We start from the raw sequence: 21,238 nt of genomic DNA on the forward strand, positions 1-21,238 counted from the left end.
AGCGTTGTCTGCAAAATTAGGAAGTTGTCGCGGACCCCCTGAAAACGCTTTGCGGATCCCTGGGGGTCCGCTGACCCCCGGTTGAGAACTACTGAATTAAGATATGTTTGTAGATCATTTAAAAATGTTAGTTAGGCAATTGTTGTATCACACAGTTTTGCGTCTTATGGCGGTTAACGACAGGCCCCTCCTGCCACAATTGGCCCCATATCTTTATCTAACAACATTCGCATGAAACAATGATTGCTGACGGAAATGAAACCATGATAAATCGACGCACTATTCCAGTTTAACAATGATTGTGCCCCATTTTTACTGTTACCAAATCGCGTATGCACATGTGTGGGGACCTATTAGATTATGCTTGCAGAAACAATTATGTTGAAAAGTGCCTGGAAAAAGGTAGGGACCCAATGAAATGTAGGTGCCAAATATATATGTATTATAAATATAGTAAAAGGTATATGTGATACATCGTTAAATATGATGTAGTATATATAAACTGGTAATATATAGGAAAACCACTATTCTAGTTTAAAATGTGTTTGGATAAAATTTATATGGGATGTCTGCTTTTGTGGCATTAGTGGTTTGATAATGTAATTGATGTAATCTTACCAGATAAAGTATATAGCATGTGGGTTGGAAAAGGACATATTCTCTTCATCATTGTATGTTTTAATAGTTAAAATTATGTTCTTTGTTTCATTATATGTACACCTTTTTGTTTATAATGTGTGTTTTCTTTTTAGGACATTCACCTATTTTCAGATGGTCTTTGGATCTTGAAGCAGATAAAATACTTTCCACGTTTGCAACATGGACTGGCTTCCATGGCATGGAGAGCATTTGTAAACAAAAGAATTTCTTTGTTATCCAACTTGATTGAAAAGATTGGAAGGCTGCCAAAGGATCGAATATGCATAAAGGTGGAGTAACTAGTGGCCTAATCGTAGAATGATTTTAATTTATGTTACCAGTATGTAAATTATCAGGATATTGGAATTAATGCTGATAAAATGACTGAATTCTGTCAATGCTGCTTTGAACTTATCCAAATTTTTGCTGCAACAGATTCCAGTTATAAAAGCAACTTTTGTCAGTCAGGTATGATATGCAACTAGTTTTCTTAACTACTTAATATGGTTAATCACATAGTCAATCTGCCATGTTTTAACTAGTTTATGTATTGGGTGAATGATTATCTTAAAAAGTAGTTGTTGCCCAATTTGTGTTGACTAATTTGTGGGTAATTATCTTCAACAATTTCTTCTTCAGATACTGCTGAACTGCTTAACGGATTTGAGAATCTACGGTGCTGGATAAGCATCAATAATAAAGAATCAATTGTTGAAATTGCAGAAATTCAGCCACAGTGTAACCTACATTTGATTTATCACAGACTTTGTCTGACATTGTAAGACTTGTTTGATACAGGATTAGCCTTTTTATTTCATTTTTCGCCAATGGTCTTCAGCAGTGACCATGCTAGTCCCCTATGCGGGTAACTTTTTAGATAATGTCTGAAAAGTGTGCAATTTCTTTAGTACGTAATGATGAAGTTTTTAATATGCAATACTTTGTTATTGTTCATTTTGCTTTGGGTGACTCCAAAAGTTGAACTATTATTGCTCTTATCCTTGTGTTGATTGGTGTAAATGACCAAATGGTTACCTTGTTATATCTTGTCAAGACAGATTTTATTTTGGTATTTTTTTAAAATTCATTAATTTTATTCATTTATGTTTTATAAAAACTGCATTGTTTACATAAAAAATTCTTGTTTTGCAATTGTATTCAACAAAATATTTAAATACTGTGTGTGGGGAACAGCTAGATGGGGACTGTAAATCCAAACTAACACAAAACTTACCCATGTTGTTTTTGTAGAATTTTAAAAGGCTTAGTGCAGTTTAAAATTCGTGGATATAAACCCCTCACTCAATTTTTTACTTCAAAAGTTTTGCATAATTTATTTTCTGAGACTTCATCGAGTGATATACTACTTTGTAGTGATGAAAAAGATCTGATGTATGCAAGAACAAAGGTAAACTTTCTATTTTTCATACTGTACTACATTCTCTTTGCTTCCTCGAAAAAAGGCATGTTGTACTACTGTGTAGTTGGTAAAGAAATGATCTTTGTAGGTGTTTCAAAGGATATTGTCTGAGGCATTAAAGATGTGTAGTATTGATGACTCTATAAAGTGGTATGAAAACTGTACACAATACTCTGAAGAAATTCATGTGAATGAAAACCAGGTCCGTTGTAATTATGGGTCACTTTTCCTGAAGAGGATACAGTATAGTTTTCAGCTATATTTATTTTCTTTGTTTGTTTTTTTCACTGCCAAACGCTGGTTTGCTCAATCTATTTGGTCATGATAACTTTTTAAAATTTACATGTGTTTTTTTTATCCAAAGTTTATCCTTATTTGAATCGACTGTTATGTCATACATAAGTTAATCCTATAATATGTAGTAGGTTTTAGTTGTAGCAAATGATTTATCTGTTGCATACATTGATGGTAAGGTTAGTATAAAAGCAGCTATACAACAATGTTGTGTTTGATTGCAGGAAAAGGCAGTACCATATTAAAAGCACCAAAATACCTGCCAAAATAAATTTATGAAAACTGATTTTGTGAGTGTTTTTTTTTCCAAATGTAGGTTACTGTACATTTTGTGGAAGAATTGGTGAGATGTGGACAGGACACAACTGCTTTCAAGGTGGGGTTTGCATAAAATTAAAGTTAAGTTTGTCACTTCTAAATCTGATTTTGCTTAGATAATATTAATGTCAAAAGACAGCAAAATATAAAATTTTGGCGAATGGTATATAGGTGTGTTTTGCGAATGAATGTTATTATTGTATTGTGCAGGTCAATTTTTTTAAATCATGTGCCAGTTTTAGTCTTTTAAAATAATGACTCTATGTTGTAATGTGATCTGATGTCTTGAACAAAGAAACAAAAACACACATTCAGTACATATATGTGAAACTCCTCCAGTTTTAATTTAGAAGCGAACATGCAAAGTTGACTTTGTGTTGGTGCAAAACTTGCCCATTTTGCATAGAGCTCTGGGCATGTCGACTTTCCCTATGTGGTGGTGGTAACATGACCTTCAAAGCGATTTTAAAAATAATGTTGAAATTGATTTCATTTCTGTATGTAATTGTACACCACTCTGACAGCCATGTGCCCACCACCTCCAGTTTTATTGTATAACCAATATAAAAAGGAATTTAAAGTCAGATACTATCAGATATAAAAAATGTTTCAAAATCTTATACTGAATGAAATTCTTGTTCTGAAGAGAAAGTTGCACACATCTCTGAACATAACTATCTACAGTTAGGGCCAGAAAATTTGTCATGCCTCAAAATAATTTCAACCCTGCCACCTTGCATTTTTTGGAACTCTGTAACTATGATAGCAATTCTTCAGTTACCACAAAGTAAATTTTAAAAAATTGTTGGTTGATGTGCTGTCACCTAGGGTTGTAGCAGTCAAATACACATGCATGTTCCTATGGCAAGCATACATAGTGTATTGAAAAATCCAGTAACCCTTACAGAGTGGTAGACCGAGGCCCAGTGTTTAAAATGCAGGCGCTACTAAACAGCCACACACTTTGTGGTACTGTAATATATATATCAGCTATTTCCGACATAAGTATTCATTATTTTAGCACAAAAACCCAAGGCAATCTATTTGTTTGACTAGTTCATCAAGCTTGTTCAGGATGAAACATTAATTGCTACCAAATTGATGTCGTTACTTGGAAAACGTCTTGCTATGTATGTTAAAAATCTACAACATGGTGCTCATGTGATGATTTTATCTCAAATGCCCCCATCAGTTTCTTCATGGATCAAAGCACAAGTAAACATTTTGTGACTAAATGTAAACATTTTTACGTTTGTAGTTTGTGATTGTAATTTAAATTGCAGAATATCCTTGATGTAACCCACACAGATTTGGAAAGCTCCATATATTTGGCAAATCATATTATATCTGTTTTACCAGAAACACATGAACAGTATCAGTTTGTTGCCTTAGTATTAGAAACATTAAAAGCAATGTCAAAGAGAATTGACAGTTTTAAAGAGGAGTTGTAATTTTAAAATGTTTCTTCCATTGTTGTACATTTTGCGTATAAACCATGTTACCCATTTGCAGATCTTGGCATTACTTTGAAAACAGACTGTCTTGATAGTTGTTGATTTTTTTAGTTGCATGAGCACATTGAGATACTTTGGGACCTAAAGTAGACAGATTTTAAAAAAACAGTGTTTTCACATGTACTTTTTTTCAAAAAAACATAAGCTATGCACAACGTTTTTGGACAAACTTTATGCTTTACCGATGTGAAGCCATACAAAATTCTTGATTTTTGACGAAGAAAATTATACGTTTGCATTTAACCTACCAAACGGTTAGCTTTTTTGGATTGATAAAGCTAAAATCATTTTGAGTGCCTAAAAGTATGAGCGAGATACGAAATTGCTGATTTAATGAACAATAGCTTTCTACAACACCAGATACTAAAAATTTGAAAAGTGCTTAGATCTTGTGATGCTCATTCAAATAATGACTCTATTTTGGTGTCACAGTGGATTGTGAACAGATGGTGATGGGTATTATAATGAGAAAAAAAGTGTGACAATAAATGGAAAAAAACCTTTGAGTTGAGTTTATTTCGCTTAAAACAATCTTTGAGCTGGAAAGCTGCCCAATGGTGAAGGGTTGTGGAAGACACAATTCAGTGTTGCCAGGTAAAATTCTTACAAAACGGTCTCTGCGTGTCAAAGATAGTCCAAAAAAAGCAACTGGAATGAGATTGCCCACCGTCGGTTTCAGACGTTACATTCGTCAGGGATCGAGCCGGAAATGAACCTATAATTCGATGTCTTGCGGTAGTGACGGACGGAGCTTTGAGCAAAAAGCGTATTATGCGCAAACGGCACAATGTGCGCACATTTTTCGAAAATGTGCAGGTGCTAAAATGTATAGGTCAAAATTTGCAAATACCATAATTGTGCAGGTGCCAAATTTCCCTTTCACACTAAAAAAAGTATTTCTGTCCCTTTCACACAAACAATTTTTTGTCCCAATTACATAATTATTACCTACCGTTCCCTGCATTTTTTTTCAATAGTGTTCTGTGCAAATCAATTAACTTACATATGTTATTTTTCTTGTTAAATGCAGTGAATTGAGTTTTTTAATTAAACAGAATATGACCCTTCAGGGCAAAAGAACCGAAAATACAATGTGGTTTGAAACAAAACAAAAATGATGCCTACATAAATTGTGAGAACTGCACATTTTCGAAAATTGTGCGCACATTTTCGAGCACATTGTGCAAAAAACGCTCGCATGCCCGTCTCATCCAACCGTACATTGAATAGGCTGAGCTAGGAAACCAGGTTAATTTCAAAGCTCGGAAACAGCTTAAGAAAAAGAGAGAACCGTGTGAAGAAAATTAGGCACCGGATAGGTCCCGATACCGTTTCCAAATGACCTAATTGTTGAGCACTATGGTAAAGTAAAGAAAATAGTGCATAGAAATGACAAAAGGATGACTATTTTCCGGTATGATGATACTCCCAATAAACAAATTTAATCTAAAAAAACTATGCCCAGCTACATCCGCGTCATTGGCAACTAATTTTTTGTGACCTTGCACAAGCAATGACTTAATTGTCAATACTGTGGAGAAACAGGCCACAAACAGATGTTTGTGGCAAATCAAAAGATTTCCTTTAAAAAAAAAAACTGACAGAAACAAAACCCCAAAAGCGTCAGAAGATAACGAAATTGAGTCACTCTTGCAAGCTCAGATCTTAAATATAGAGGTGACAACTCCACGCCTCCTGCCTGATAGTGACGCTATTCCAGAGGCATCACATGATATTGAACAAAACAACAAAGACAAACATGAGACGTCAATTATTGTCCCGGCAGTGACGAGCAAGCGCCCTCGTAATAGTCAAACAGAATTTCCGGACAGTAAATGTCGCAGTCTATGCGAGTACAGTACACCACCCCAGTAAAATAATTCCGAAGCTGCAACACCGGAAGCTTAGTGGATCCAGATTGCAGGCATTTCTTTTGCTGCCAATGCAAAAGAATATAAAGTTGCCAATTTGGCCTGCTCTGATCAGTCAATATTGTCCCTGTTGCCAAAACTCAAACAGAAACACAATGTCAAGAACCGACGAGAATAATGCCATGCTGCTATGAACTTTAACCAGAATATAGGCTATATTGGATGGTAACATGTTCGAATGCATTCGATGCCAAAGGTATGGTAGCTGTTGCATGCGCATATAATACTGTTAGGCCTATAGCTCTCTGCCCAAAATTGCTATGAGTAAAGATTGTTCTAATCCAGTCTACAAAAAGATATTAGACCACTGCAGTAATGGGAAAGAAAGTCGCAACCATCTCAACCTTGCAACTGTAATTGTGGTTTTGATTATAAATGCGCCATAAAAGAAGTTTAGAAGTATCAACAGAGTGTTTTGTAATTTTCTTTTGCTGTCATGTCTGTCTTAAATATTTCCTCATTAAATTTGGGGGTTTTAGGAAACATAACAAACGAATAACCACACTTCACTTTCTTAAAGGAAAAGCATTTCAGGTCCTTTTTCTCCAGACAACGCACTGTGCAGCTAATGAAGAAAAATTGTGATAAATAGTAGCAAACTAATTAGGCACATATGGCTCTACCCATAGTAAAGGTGTGGCAATCCTGCTCTAAAGAAAATAAATTGGACTCATCCAAAGTCGTAGAAATAGATCCCGAAGGGAGGTACGTTTCAATCGACCTCGAATTGAAATTTGCAATGTAGCCTAGGCTACGCGCCAAACGACCGCACTCCTTTTTTCTACACGCTTTTTGCGAAATAAGCCAACGAAGATATCTAATTAAATCTCATTATAGGCGGCGACTTTAAGACGACTCTTTAGACAGAAATCACGGGCCTCTTAAGCCCGGTCGTAATGCACGCAAGATGATCCTTCGGCGATTTAACATATGACAAATTTATGTGATGTATTTCGTAAGCTGTTTCCGACCACCAAAAAGGTTTGCGAATACAACATCGATCTCTTCCTGGTATCGTAATACCTATACAAAACAAAGTAACGTCAGTCAAAACTAAATTTGCCCACGTGAAATCGGCCCCAACTTGAAAATATAGTGACTTGTCGATCTCCGACAATAAGTTATAACCTACGCATCTCTTCGACGGATACCCCGTTGAATTCTATGAAACATTTTGGAAAGCCTTAAATAAAGCATGGTCGGCAACTGCCGGTCCGCGAGGAGTTTGTTACCGAGCCATATAGCCTACCTTTTAAGGTTAAATGCTTTAAAACGTTTAGCCCATGTATCCCGGGGATGATAATAAAATTTCAGTTTCAAAAACGATTCGCAGTAAAAAAGGTTGCCGACCCCTGCGTTAAAGGACATGTTTAAGGACACATACATTTTTTTCTGACCAAGTAGCTGGTACTTTAGCCCAGCTCAGTGCCAAGGAGCAGTGACCTACATACCCAAACCCAATTAAGACTAAACAGTATGTCACAAATTATAGCCCTGTTACACGTTTGATAATCGACTTTGCTGGTTATAAACAATAACCAGGGGCTGGCTAGCACTTGATATGTACAAAGAATGGACGTTCACACCCTCGGCATTATAAATATTCGGTTTCGAGGATAATCTTCTGCACTGGGTACAATACTTTTACTTGAATCCCAAAAGCACTATAACTACAAAAATCATTTGTCACGGGTATCTGCAGTTAAAAGTGGTGTAAGGCAGGGAGACCCATGATCTCCAACAATATTGGTACTTACTTTTGAATGCTTAGCTGCGGCAATGCGGAAAGATGAAGTGAGAATTCATTTATACGGCAATAATTTTAAAAACTCGTTATGCCCAGGCAAACTTTTTCCGTGTGTTATCCCAATATCATGTATGATTTTACTTGTGTTAAACTCGGGTTATGTTAGGATATCACGTGTTGGCTTTTTCACCGAGATTTCAAACAAAAATCAAGGATATATCCTTGAAATATAGCTAACAAGCCATGTATCTTCCGATATCTGGACTTTTAACGAATACTTAACATGAATTAGGCTTGAAGTTTCCTTGAACAACTTGAACTATTGGTCAACAAAGTTGACATATCCGTGCAGAAGAAAGTGTGCAATTTTTACCAATTATTTTAGGATTTCGTTGAAACCTTCTAGCGCGAAATTGTTACAATCGTGGTAAAGTTTTGGTTTCCGGGCAATATTTGTTACTGTTTCCGTGTGTGTTTTTGAATCAGCTCTTTGATTAATTTTAACCAAGAAACTTCTGCTAGACATTTAGTAAGCGTAGCCTATTTCCAATCATTATACGCATAGGCTACTGTTTGCAAATAATAATCATTATTTGAAGCTTGCTACTGTACTCATTTTGATAGTTTGTAAATCGCCACAAGACGGTTTTGATTGGTGGCTGAAAAACTATTGCTTATCTGAGCAACAGCTCAAGAGAAAAGCTATCACGCGTAGCGAATCGAATTATTTAGATAAAACTCATTTTAACTCTCTTGGGAATTCACGCCCGGCGCGCGTCTTTTCTTTGTTCAAAATTTTTGAAAACGGCGGGAATTGCCAACGCGGGATCGGAGAGTTTGCTTAACGGTAAGCATATTTCCAAAATGTTTCCGAATTCGAACCACAGGGCTTTTTAAGCCAATCACAAAGGCGGGTTTTCCCGGGTCATGTGACTTTTTAACCATTCAGCCTAGTCGACTCATTGAACCAATCTCACAACAGCTTGCGTAGTAACCAGTCAATCTGCCTCGAGTTACAACATTTGAAAGTTAACGTTGTGCTTGGTTTTATAATTGTATTACTAAAATATAAGCATTTTAAAAGGCATTTTTAATAATTAATTATAAGCTTTCTTGTAAATAATCATCTGATATTGTTAAGTGGATTCCCTGCAGCAAATGGTGGAACTTGGAGAAAAATTAGTAACAAAAGGAAATGAAGAAATGGTTTTTAGATTGACCTTACAATCAGCAAAATAATGGGACGAGTGGCTTGAGTCTTTTTGTGTAGTTTCTATTACTAGCTGGAATGTATACAAAACATTTCTAAACCCTAAAATATTTTGGGGAAACCTTTGAAGTTTTGCCAACATGAAGCTGGTGTATCAAATTCAACACTTTGTGTCCTGTGTCTATGGATGTTAAGATTAAACTTTACACCAAGTCAACTAAACATCACATAAGTTGGTTTCTACTCATCCATGTATAGTAAGTGTGGCAGTTAACCACAATCACTTGCTTAAAGCTGCCAGAAACCTTGGTTAGCTAATAAAGATCAGTGAATCTACAAGAAAGATTTTCTTCATGTATTTTTGGCAATGATTGTCAGTGTCTCAAGCATTACAAACCCATGAGACCAAGTTGCTTGTTACAGATGGAATAAGTGCAGTCACTAACAACTAATCCAAAGCCCTGCTCTGTGTACTATCTCTGGGATCAGTGGCGTAAATGTAACTTTGGGGCATAAAGTGGTATAAATTTGTTTTGTGCTATACAGAAGTATGCTGAAGAATCTGAGGCTAAGATCCGCTTTGTTATGTTTGTGCCATTGTAAGGCTGACCTTTAGCCACCAGAGCTTAGACCTGTATGACTGGAACCAAGGAAGAGCAGTTGCGCTGCCAAAACAAATAAAACCTTGAGAAGGGATGGACTAAAGGAAAGGGCAGATCGGAGACATCAAGCACTCCAAGTCAAAGGGCATTTGCTTGACATTTAGCTATAACTAAAGTTATTGTACTAGTAAACATATTGACTATCATGGAGAATGTGATACCAATAGATTATCATTGGATCTACTTTATAGAACTGTGTTGACTGATTATTTTTAACTGTGGTCACTGCATGTATAATAAACAAACTTTTGGAGGACTGTTGGAATGAGTGATATAATGTTTTAATTTAGGTGCAACTGCTTTGTTCCATATAAAGAGTTGCAAATAAATAAACTGATGTAAACCATGAAGAAAAATAATTAGCCTGTGTAGCAAGGTCAAGACAAACTAATTTAACTTGCTGACAAATAAGACTGGTCATATAGAGTGCTGTCAATAGCCAAGCTTGCCCTAATTTAGAGCATTGTAAGTAAAAAGGGGTTTTGTTTCATACATGAGATGGCAAATAAAAAAAAACTGGTGTAAACAAGAAAAGATAAAATAACTGAGAAAAAGCTGCTCACATGAGGTGAGATAAGAAAATAAAATTCTGACACTGCTGCATAGCTGTTTTTAGGTGGTAGCTATTCATTACAACATTTTTTGGGACTATTATCATTTCAATGTCACAAGAAAAACAATAAATATGCTAGCACAAGTAAATCTTCTCATAATTTACTTTATACTGTAGTAGTTTTTTTTAATCCTGCATTGGCTCTCAAGCACACTACTTCAATTTGCTATTCAAGATCACTTCTGTTTTATTGTAAACTTACGACAAAATTCCAGCATGCACAATAAAAATAACATATACATTGATGGCACAGAACATTCATAACTGAAAATACTGGGAGTTGTTTGGAACAACTATGCAAATGGTGTGCCTAGTGTACACTTATGTCAGAACTGCACTGTGTACAATAATAAACCATTCATCTCTGTAGGTTAGGAACAGTTTGTTGATCCCAAGGTATGACATGCATAATGTGTTAAATTGTGTTGATCATAGGTGCTTGCACTAGAGACAATGAGGCATAATACACTGTTTTTATGCCATGCATACTTGACTGCATGCCGTGCTCATCATATAAAAAGAAAAATTTTGACATTGATTGATTGAAGGGAATGTACATTAAATCGCAACACTATCCTAAACAAACACATACCATTAATAACAGAAAATATTTTGCTCAAAAGCTATTTCAGACTTAAAAGTATGAGTGTATAATTTACCATTTATGAAGCATATATTGCACAAAAGTGATTTTACACTCAATAAAAATTATGTGTGTATAATTTACTGCTATACATAACCTAATAAACATTACCTTCAGTTCAAACATCCAAAATGCATGAGTCTTCACCATGTTCTGACTTGTAAAAACGTTTTTTTGAATCAAAACTGACATAAAACTTGCAAAGTCGACAATACTGAAGTCAAAATAACCGCTTAGCAACCTAAACGTGACGTAACGGCAACCCGCAGATTTGCGCTGCTGTGATTGGCTGAAAAAGCCCTGTGGTTCGAATTCGGAAACATTTTGGAAATATGCTAACGGTAACGCAGGTTCGCAGCTTTTAATGTGGTCGTATTACTACGGAATACTAAACAAGTTGTAAGTAATCTATGGTATTACAACGAGAATTGTTTGTTCCGTTTGCCTTTTTTTCAAGTTCATCCGGGACTGCGTGCGACCATGTGCTCGCAGACGCCATGCTGTGTCTTGTGGTTGTGAGCTGATGTTGGCATCAAGGTTGGTAGCAAAATGATAATGCTAACGAAAATTGTAAATTGTTTGGATTGGTTTGGTTAGGAAAACAGCAGATTTATGCTGTTGTGGCTATGGTGTTGAGAGAATGTATTGTGATTAATACATTAAAATTAATCTGTGTTTTTATTAGATTTAAATTGCAGCATTAAATTGTCTTGTCATTTGATATAATGCCTCGTAGTAAAAGTCTAAGAACAGATTACAAACCATATGACCATTTATCAAGAAAACAGAAATGGATCAGGAAAAAAAGGATGAATAAACAAAGACCTGCTGCAGTTGGTGGCATAAATATTTTAAATGCTTCTTCCAGTGACACTGCAGACCTGCAGGAAATTGAAGAACAAGAAAGTGATTCAAGTATGTTATCAAGTAAACATGTGGAACAAATAACAATTCCAGACAGTACACTTTCAATGGATGCAAATGATATTATTACCAGCTGGGCATTAACTGAAGTTTATGTACCAAAAATGTCTATAACCAGACTTCTAAAAAGCTTACATAGCATTCATGATGAGCTTCCAAAATCATATAAAGGCCTCTTTCCCAAACCAAACATTTCTTATGAGCGCATGGAGGATGGACTGTATGTACATTTTCCAAATTGGATTAATTCACTTACAAAAATGTTGTCACATTTTTACAAGGATGTTGAAGGCAATATATCATTTTGTCTTTTAATTAACGTTGATGGATTACCCTTATTTAATCATTCCCCTGACTTCAAACTATATCCAATTCTGTTGACAATTTATAAAGCAAAAATGCGGCCAATATGTGCTGGGATTTATTCCACTGAGAAATCAAGCAATAGAGAAATGCCCCCAGTTCAGTTGTTTCTCAAACATTTCTTGAGTGATGTTAAAAAAATTAAAGAAAACGACATCATTAATGGAAAAAGAATATTCTCATTACTGGGCAATGGCATTTATGTGTGTGATGCTCCAGCACGGTCTTCATTGAAAAGTATTAAGAGCCATTCAGGGTATAGTTGTTGTGAAAGATGTGTAGTTCATGGACAATATGACTCTGCATCGGGCCATGTCTGCTTGCTTGAAACAAACTGTCCGCTAAGAACTGATAATGCCTTTGTAGCACAACAAGACAAATCTCACCATAAAGGAGAGTCACACCTTGCGAAGTACAAGGTTAAAATGGTTACTGGATTTGTGCTGGACTATATGCACCTGTGTTGCCTTGGGGTCATGAAGCGGCTCCTTTCAAGGTGGAAGGGAATTCGAAGGTAAAATTTTACATGCAAAAAAAGCCAAAAATGCTTTTGTTTAGGCAGCATCAAGGAAAATTGTCATCCCAAGGAATGGCCTTACTAAACCAAAAATTGCTTCAGATAAAAGCCTGGGTTCCAGTAGAATTTAACAGGAAATTAAGACCATTGTCAGAATTGGCATATTGGAAGGCTGCTGAATTTCGGTTGTTTATGCTATATGTTGGTATGGTTACTCTAAAAAATGAAAAAATTCTTCCGAAAAGGTATTTTAAACACTTTTTAAAGTATGTCATTGCCTTGCGCTTTTTAATTAGTCCATGCACCCAAAATGAAGATGTTACCCATTGTTGTGAATTGTTGAAACAATTTGTGAAAGATTCCATTACTTTGTATGGCAAGGGTTTTGTATCTTATAATGTGCACAGTCTCATACATCTACCAGATGATTATCTAAACTATGGGTCATTGGAGAAAATTAATTGTTTTCCTTTTGAAAGTTATTTAGGTATCTTAAAAAATTGCTTGCAGTCTGGATATCGACCCTTGCAGCAAATTGGACGCCTTGTGTTTCACCAAAATGAAAATATTGTCGCAACAACGCATTCTCTGCACAGTGGCAAGGCAAAGGGAACTGCATACAAATGTACACTCCCAGAAATTACCTTGCATGTTACAGAAGGCTTGTCTGTAACTTATTACAAAATGGCTACATTGTTAAATTCTTGTGTCATTAACACAAAATCCAAAGCAGATTGTATCATTAAATATGGGACCACCAGTGTTGCTAAAGTTTGCACTATTGCATGTCAAAGTGGATCAGTTTGTTTCATTGTGCAAAATTTTCTTCATGTCAGACCACTATTTAAATACCCTGTTTCATCTGTGTCTGTTGGAGTTTACAGGCTGGGGCCATTAGATAAAAATTTGTGTGTGGTTAATTTGAATAGTAATGTTGTGAAATGTGTTATGCTGCCTTACAAGGCGGAGTTTGTTGCTATTGAACTTATTCACTCAAGTTGAAAATTTTGTTTTTAGAAATTTAGCAAAAATGAAAGAATTTGTATTTGTAAAGTTTTCATCTGGCCAATCTGATTTGATTCATTTTGCTCGCTGTATTAAAAAGGCATATGCGGAAAATGGGTATAAAACATCGGATACATCTGATGCAACAGCAGAAGATGAACCAACATTTGTAACACCTGCAAGTCCACAAACTTTATCACCTTTTAGGCGACCCCGTGATATTATATCTTCGCCAGGAAAAAAAGCACAAAAACGGTACAGGAAATTTGTGTTTATCTGTCTAACATTATCTGTCTAAAGTGTTTTTTTAGAAAACTGCCCCCATCTTTGCCAGTAGGCACTGAATACACAGAAATCTGGCACTGTGTTAAGGGCTTACAAGCAGATGTGAGAAGGTCTCTTACCCAAATAGCTGGCCTTCGCACTGACCTCTCTTTTACTAGAGATGTGCTAGTGCAAAAAATTGGAGAGATGAACAACTTACAAAGTCTATCTAATTGTCATTCTAGCATGGTTGAACCTGCTGCTAATGATGAAGAACTAATTGAAAGTATTGAGGTTTGTAGATTTACTTACAACAATTTTCTGCAAAATATTTAAAAACAGTTTTTTTTTTAGGACCAACAAGCCATAGCATTGAGGGTGGAAAGAAAAGGATTGCGCAGCACAATTCGAGAGTTTCTGCGCCTCTTCATGAAAAAGGAGTTGGTGGTCACTTATTCATGGTCTGGTCTTGGCTACAAACGCCAACACAACAAAAAGGCATTTAAAGACAGCAAGTTGTACAACCTTCTAATCGGTATGTTGCAATGCTTGTTTTCACCATTTGAAAATATCTGTTTGGTTTTTAAACCATCTACTTTTGGTGTGGGTCTCCTTCTAGAGCACATTGTTTTAAACTTGCCGGCTTCCAAAATGTAAAAATTCAAACTGCAATATTTGACAAAGTCGCCAAGAACCTGCCTATTTAGATGCTTGGAACAATTCAAAGCATTTAAAAGATAGTTGGGTTTCCCACCCAAATGCATTGAAAATCAAAACGTAAATACACAGTGTGTTTCTCATTGGTTGTTGAAATTTCGGCCGCAAGACCAAAAACTGTTTGAACGCTGACTGTTGTGCCCCACACGCAAAACGATGCGACACGAAGGGAGTAATAGGCAAGGTTATGACCTAAGAGGCGCAGCGCTCAGCGGTTGGTATCCTCGCACTGCCACATAAACTGGCGGTGATTCAATCATGCCCGGATTTTTTACTGCCTCAGTGAGCTATATGGCCATGCTGTTTGCATAAACGCCAGCCTTTTATGAATCTATTGAGCAATTTTTGTGTTACTGGCTCAGCTAAGTAGATAAAATATGATGAATAAAATAAAGAACACCACGCCAGACTTCAAAATGTGGTAATACTTTGTATATGTGCAGATGTCCTTCAGCTGACGGACTACAAAAATGAAAAGGTCACCACAATCAACGGCGAGATAATTGTGGTTTTATCTCAAACGAACGACTGGGAGGGTGGAAGGCGGGCCGGCCGAATCCAGGCCCATTTGTCATCAAGTGGTTCTGCAACCGAAGCTTGGGCGGATTCGGACACAGAACAATGAATCGTCGTTAAGTTCGTTTTCAATAAAATAAAAATACGATAAGATGCCTACTTTATGTTTTTGGGGATTAGTTCGGAGAAGATTCAAACATGGATATTTAGGATGATTTATCTATGACTTATCCCAATTTATGTCTGGATTACCAGAGATTCTGACGCGACGTTCAAGCATGATTCATCATAGAAAATCATACTTGAAATTATGCTTGAAAGTGTTACCTTTCGTGTCATAACACAATGATAAATCTCGGAAGTTCGCACCCCATCCAAGTCCGAACCAAATAAGTTCGATGATATTACATGTATGAAACGGGGAAAATTTTCCACCTGGGTGGTTAAACTCATTATAAATCGCTCGCTCTTGGCCGATGATCCATACGCTTGTTTTTTTAAAGAGAAACCAACCGATTTTGATCGAGCGATTTATATAACGAGTTTAACCTTATGTCGGACTGTAAAATAAACATACAAAAAATCTTGCGTTCTACATGGCTCCTAACGATCGTCGCTGATTAAACCCTATTTTGGATACTATCGTGGCCGAAGACGTCCTTTCGTTACCTCGGAATCGAATTTTCCATCAAGGGGTTGCTATAAGACTATTTTATTTTCAAAAAAAAACACACAAATCAAACAAACAATGCTGAACACTTGGTTTTCTAGCGTACTTACTCTAATCTTTCTGGTCTATATACTGAAAAGTTTGGTTATTCCTACCCTGACCTACAAAGTTAATGTTATGCTAATTGCACTACCAAGTACTTTTTATAAGGCCTCAAAACTTTAAAAGGGCAATGTTTTAGTTTATTTGGCACTCAAACAGGGAAAAGGGTAAGCGAAACTATTTGATGTCACTCGGTGTTAAATGGATGAATCTGCTGTTTAATGTATCGTACGTGTCTCATTGAAAACCATCGAAACTTCACTTGCAAGGGAAAAATGGAATTGCAGTTATGACGTTGTTGGCGTGCTTACCACAAAGCCGACACTAGCGAAGGTCAAAGGCGTGTGCTTCGTGTAAGCGGATGAGCTCAGGTGGTCGCAGGCGTTTGCTAAAGATACCAATGAACGCCTGGCATTTTTGACAAATTGCTGGATGACAACTCCGATAAAATGCTTGTGATGCATTGGTGGTCACAGCAGTTGGTAAATAGCGTGCTAGGCCAGTTTTTGCATCCCAGAAAGCCAAATCCCACCGTGCACTCTAGCGCTCCTAAAAAACTTTTTTATGTGTCTCCTAGTATGGATGTTCCTTTGATCATTGTTAAACTTTTATCCTGATAGTAATTAGCTTTGCAGCCACAAATACGTGTAAAAGCGCAATTGTGCTTGCGATAAACACTCTATTCCTACATGGGAATTGAAGTGATTGATTGTTAAATTATTGGAAATATGGCGTCTGCTTCAATCATGACAACGTGTGCCCATGGGCAATGTTCTTGCTGGTGCACTTAACTAACTTGTCCTTTGGAATCCAAAAATGTTCACATCAAATTAGCACTGTTACTAGTAGGCTAGGCTACAAGTTGCACACACATGTGTGGACCTATTTGTTTTTCATTGCAAAAACAACTATGTAAGTTGAACCATGTAGATCAGGGATGTCAAACATGGGGCCCGCGGGCTGCATGCGGCCCTTTGAGAGTTTTTGTGCGGCCCGCGAAGTCACTTTTAAAAGTTATGTATTTTACTCAGGCGAAATACCCTGTCAAACCAGTGAATTTACATGATACAATCATTCTCTATTAGTGGTATATGCAACGTTTTTGTTGGATGATCAATATAAACCATCTTTAGAACAAGCAATTACGATTTACGTCATAGTATGCCATTGTTTTCACACGAAACAATAACGCACGATTGATTCTTTCCCTCTGATACACTGTATATTTGCTTGTTATTTATTACAATATTGTTTTTTAACGTAGTTAATGGCATTATTGATTATTTTACTTTTTAATCATGCTTTTTGTTGTTGTCACGTACACTGTCGATAGTGCGGCCCTCGACTTAACTAAAAGTTTGTATGTGGCTCTCTTAGTTGTTTGAGTTTGACACCCCTGATGTAGATAGACAATTAGGCTTTGAACTGACTATTGGTATGGGAATGTGTTACCGTAATTTTTGCGTCGTTACGTTATCACCTTGTTTTACGTCACCTGTGTCTTGTATTGTCTTTGGTTTATTAAGTTTGTTTATCAAAAGTTGTTTTCTGTGTATGTGCTCATTTTCCTAAAACGTAAGTTAGTTACCTTAATTTCACGATGTGTTTTTCATGTTTTTCACTTTAATTCCGCTTCACATCTTTTGTTACGTTCACGGTAACCTTTTGACTGTTCGATTGCTTTTCAGTGCATTGTTTTTCATTATACGGGAATTTAACCCACGGCACACCTTGTGTTCACTGCACCTTTTTTAACTCCTCCCCTGTCGTTCGTTGCCTTTCGCAGCATTCCGGCTACAATCTCAGGTGTAACCTTCTAAAATAGGCTGCTATAGGGCGATAATAATTGACCAGTGGGTTTCGACCACGTGACACGTTAGTTTCCTTCTTTCTTTTATTAGTTCTGTCGCGATCCCTTTTTCGTGTGTTTTCAAGTTCTTTTGCGGACCACGTGTTGTGGCGAGGAGTGCTTCCCCGACTGTCGTACTGTTAACTTGTCTTGGTTTTTGTGCTGCGCAGTGACTTTGCCAACATTGTACAGCTTTTTTACATAGTGTTTTAAATAAAAACAGCAGTGCTTGAACGCGTCTAAACTAGGGTTTTTCGTGGCTAGCCGTTAGTGCAGTATTCGAAGGCTTTTGGCAACCATTAAATTAGGCGCCACAAATGTTCTCCTGCGTCAGCTGGGAGTTTCTTGGGCTATGCTATTCATCACCTAACCTAAAGCTTGCTGCTTGGAGCCGGCATGATCCAAAAAAGAACAATTGAGCTTTGTCTTTAATTATTGTTACGCAACACGAATCAAGCCTCATTTATCTCGAGGTGATTAAACAGGGAAAAGAAAAAAAATCAAAGATAAAACAGTAATGCTCCTTTTTCTTGCGACCATGGCAAAACAGTACCTTCTTTTACTCACATGAATTATTATTTTTTTACTTCAAAGCTTGCAAAAATGCAAAGCACGAAATATCATTAAACATGAATCAGACTATGATTGTGTGGGAGCTGTGTGCCATATGTCGTCAGTGACGACTCGTCACGTATTTTGGCTGTTTGTCGTTGACGGTTGTACGTATATACAGTGGTGGGATTCAAATTTTTTGTAAGCCGGTTTTATCACAAAAGTATATACAGGTTGTTTCGAGCAATACCTTATCACTATAACTCTTGTACTAACACAAAGTCACTACGGATATAATTGTACACAAACGGAATTCACTTAAGGATTAGATCTATAGCAAGTGATCTGTCACTACATAAATGGTGACCCCGACGTCATCAGAACCCGCAGCACCTTCTGATACTTCTTAACCAACCAAGCAGCGACGTTATCTAAAGTAGCAAAAATCGCCATGGAAATGGAAAACAACTCCAAAGAAGCGGACAAAGTGGAATGGACCACAACATCGATGGCGATGTTGTTTGTTAAAAACGCTAAAAGTTAAGTTTGTATTTTGGTGAATGTTGTATTACCAAGCTACGCCTAACTCTGTGTTATGTTACATTAATTTACACTTTTAAGATCTAACTCTAACCTAACGCCTACCTCACGTGTGGGATAAGTCAAAGTTTAATGTATTGGGTAATTGTCTACTCTAAAATTCGATAACTTTTTAGTGTATGGTAGATGTCATGTAAGATGTCAACTAAAGTACTAAAATATAACTTGAACGGAGAAATATGTAACGTGTGTTTGATACGGTGGAATAACAATCTACTTATGTGTTGTTTATGAGCAAAACGCACAAACCGAGCGATCTATGAAAGTCGCCGGGATGCCATCTTTTTGTAAACGCTCGACTCACTGAGGTTGTGATCATGTGGGAAATCGTATTGAGCAGGTCGCAAGGCTGCTATATTGCATTGTATTCATTTATTTTTTACTGTCTGATCCCAGGGCCTGTAAATCCTTGCATTAAGGAACATCAGCTACTCGCAAAGCAAATCCGAGATGTCGAAAGGCTAGCGTATTAAGCTCAGCATTAGTGTGTAGAGAACTTTGCAAACCGTAATCAACGTAGGCCTACACACACATCCTGCTTGACCCAAATACCAAATTTTTGACATAACTCTTCGCCTACACTAAATAGTTCTCACAATATGTTTGCCGCAATTTTGCTGTTTATATTTTTGTTTTTGAAGTTTTACATCCGGACAAAGGCCAAGTAACGTAACATTCACCAATCACCTATATACGACAGGAAGCACCGCTGAAGAAATGACTGCGCTGAAGATTAATTCATTTTAAGACACTGGTCAAGCAAGTAGTCTACAACTGAAGAACGAAAGAGCGCGCAATGTATTGGAAACGGGAAAGAACTGTTTGGCGGCGGTCGCTTATGTGTTTGGTGATGTAAAAAATCGAACTTTTACCAAATTTACCCCATTCGTAATATGTACCATTATGAAGAAAACACTTGTCAGGAGGGATATCTATGTGGGAGCTGCATACCATATGTCGTCACCTATGTTGGCTGTCTTTGACGGCTGTACGTATATATACATGTTGATTCAAGCGATTCCATAACTCTACGTAACAGCGGTTCCCAAACTTTTCTGAAAGTTTTGCCTTGTGTACCCTTTGCAATTATTTTGATATTTATCGGCCCTATAAAAATCAAAGAATGCTATAGGAAAAATGCAAAAACCACACCAATGAAAGAAAAAGCAAAAACTATCAAATACGGTACGGTAAGCGTTTAATGGGTGCACTTGTTTTGCTGCAATTTAACTCATCATGTCGTGTACAACATCCAGTCGATTTCGGTATTTCGCTAAAGCCTAGTTTAAAAACTGATATTTTTTTTCTAGTATAGCATAATAGTAGGCTACAGATATAATGTTGAAAACATTCGCTAACTATAAAGACTAATATAAAGCAAGCATTACACCCGAGAAAGCTTTATCATCGAATCACAATCATTGCCGTACATTGCGGACCCTCTAAAACTGCTTTAAACACTAATTCTCATTGCGGACCCTGTAAAACTGCTGTACGGACCCCAGTTTGGAAATCGCTGATGTATAAGATAATTAACTCCAACTCTTACTAATACAAAGTCCTGACGGATATAATTGTGCACAAACGGAATTCACTTAAGGATTAGATCTAGCAAGTGACCGGTCGCTATAATTTCTAGGAATGGTGTCCGATTCATCAACGGCAAGGTGTATTCTGAATAGCACAGAAAAGGAGACCTACGATATGTTAAAAGCTACGTTTGCAAAACAGATTACGGGTTGGAGATATGCAGTCAGGTGCACTGTGAATAAAACACAACTGAGAGCGAAATGTTGGATGAAGCATTCAAGAGGGCCCGAGAAGAGCACTGCAGTATTAGGAGAGGAGGGCTTGTCAGGAAAAGAAACGCTGCCAGATAATTTTATTTTCCAATGGAAGAACACACAAAAAATAAATTATACGTTGAGAGTTCAGTTTTTAGTTTCTACAAAAGCGTGTTTCTTTTGATAACATTAAGCATTTTTACATGGAGCGTTTAAGCGTATTCGATACGCATTTCTCCCGTTTTCGAAAAAGAAAAAAGACAGGATTTGTTTCTATTGAACAAAAACAGGATGTTTCTCATTTGAACTTTTGCACTGGTAAACATTAGTAGTCACCTAATTATCATTCTATACAACTTGGCAACCTAATAGTAAACCATAGCC

At 36.8% G+C, this 21,238-nt stretch overlaps 3 protein-coding genes and 1 long non-coding RNA gene across 9 annotated transcripts in view; 3 read left to right on the top strand and 1 right to left on the bottom strand.

The window, feature by feature from the left end:
* The window catches only part of LOC145222348 (rab3 GTPase-activating protein non-catalytic subunit-like), a 45,428-nt gene extending 40,737 nt beyond the window's left edge, over window positions 1-4,691 (top strand). For all 4 annotated transcript variants that reach the window (XM_080088446.1, XM_080088447.1, XM_080088449.1 and 1 more), the window contains 8 exons: window positions 753-929; window positions 996-1,107; window positions 1,279-1,417; window positions 1,891-2,047; window positions 2,148-2,261; window positions 2,670-2,729; window positions 3,728-3,886; window positions 3,955-4,691. In XM_080088446.1, coding sequence (XP_079944572.1) covers window positions 753-929; window positions 996-1,107; window positions 1,279-1,417; window positions 1,891-2,047; window positions 2,148-2,261; window positions 2,670-2,729; window positions 3,728-3,886; window positions 3,955-4,122 — 1,086 coding nt within the window. In that variant the 3' untranslated portion in view covers window positions 4,123-4,691. The remainder of the gene's footprint in view (window positions 1-752; window positions 930-995; window positions 1,108-1,278; window positions 1,418-1,890; window positions 2,048-2,147; window positions 2,262-2,669; window positions 2,730-3,727; window positions 3,887-3,954) is intronic.
* A 5,826-nt stretch (window positions 4,692-10,517) lies between these two features.
* LOC145222356 (uncharacterized) lies at window positions 10,518-11,167 on the bottom strand. Its single transcript, XR_013859320.1, has 2 exons — window positions 11,103-11,167; window positions 10,518-10,924 (listed from the first exon to the last, which is right to left on the bottom strand). It is a non-coding gene; the product is annotated as an uncharacterized LOC145222356 (long non-coding RNA).
* Window positions 11,168-11,319: 152 nt separating this feature from the next.
* Window positions 11,320-13,797, top strand: LOC145222351 (uncharacterized). 3 transcript variants are annotated; one of them, XM_080088453.1, is made up of 3 exons: window positions 11,320-11,906; window positions 12,645-12,792; window positions 12,837-13,797. In XM_080088453.1, exons 1-3 carry the CDS (start codon window positions 11,717-11,719, stop codon window positions 13,795-13,797), a joined length of 1,299 nt encoding a protein of 432 aa, XP_079944579.1. In that variant the 5' UTR covers window positions 11,320-11,716. The 3 variants fall into 3 exon arrangements, with proteins under 3 accessions (XP_079944579.1, XP_079944578.1, XP_079944577.1); XM_080088452.1 differs by having other exon boundaries at window positions 11,320-11,528; window positions 11,773-12,792; XM_080088451.1 differs by having other exon boundaries at window positions 11,320-12,792.
* A 28-nt stretch (window positions 13,798-13,825) lies between these two features.
* LOC145222353 (uncharacterized) lies at window positions 13,826-15,448 on the top strand. Its single transcript, XM_080088456.1, has 4 exons — window positions 13,826-14,055; window positions 14,112-14,358; window positions 14,419-14,599; window positions 15,225-15,448. Exons 1-4 carry the CDS (start codon window positions 13,826-13,828, stop codon window positions 15,404-15,406), a joined length of 840 nt encoding a protein of 279 aa, XP_079944582.1. The 3' UTR covers window positions 15,407-15,448.
* The last annotated feature ends 5,790 nt before the right edge of the window (window positions 15,449-21,238 follow it).

Source organism: Phallusia mammillata, chromosome 4 (genome assembly GCF_965637545.1).
Source record: "Phallusia mammillata chromosome 4, kaPhaMamm4.hap1.1, whole genome shotgun sequence".
Taxonomy (NCBI): Eukaryota; Metazoa; Chordata; class Ascidiacea; order Phlebobranchia; family Ascidiidae; genus Phallusia; species Phallusia mammillata.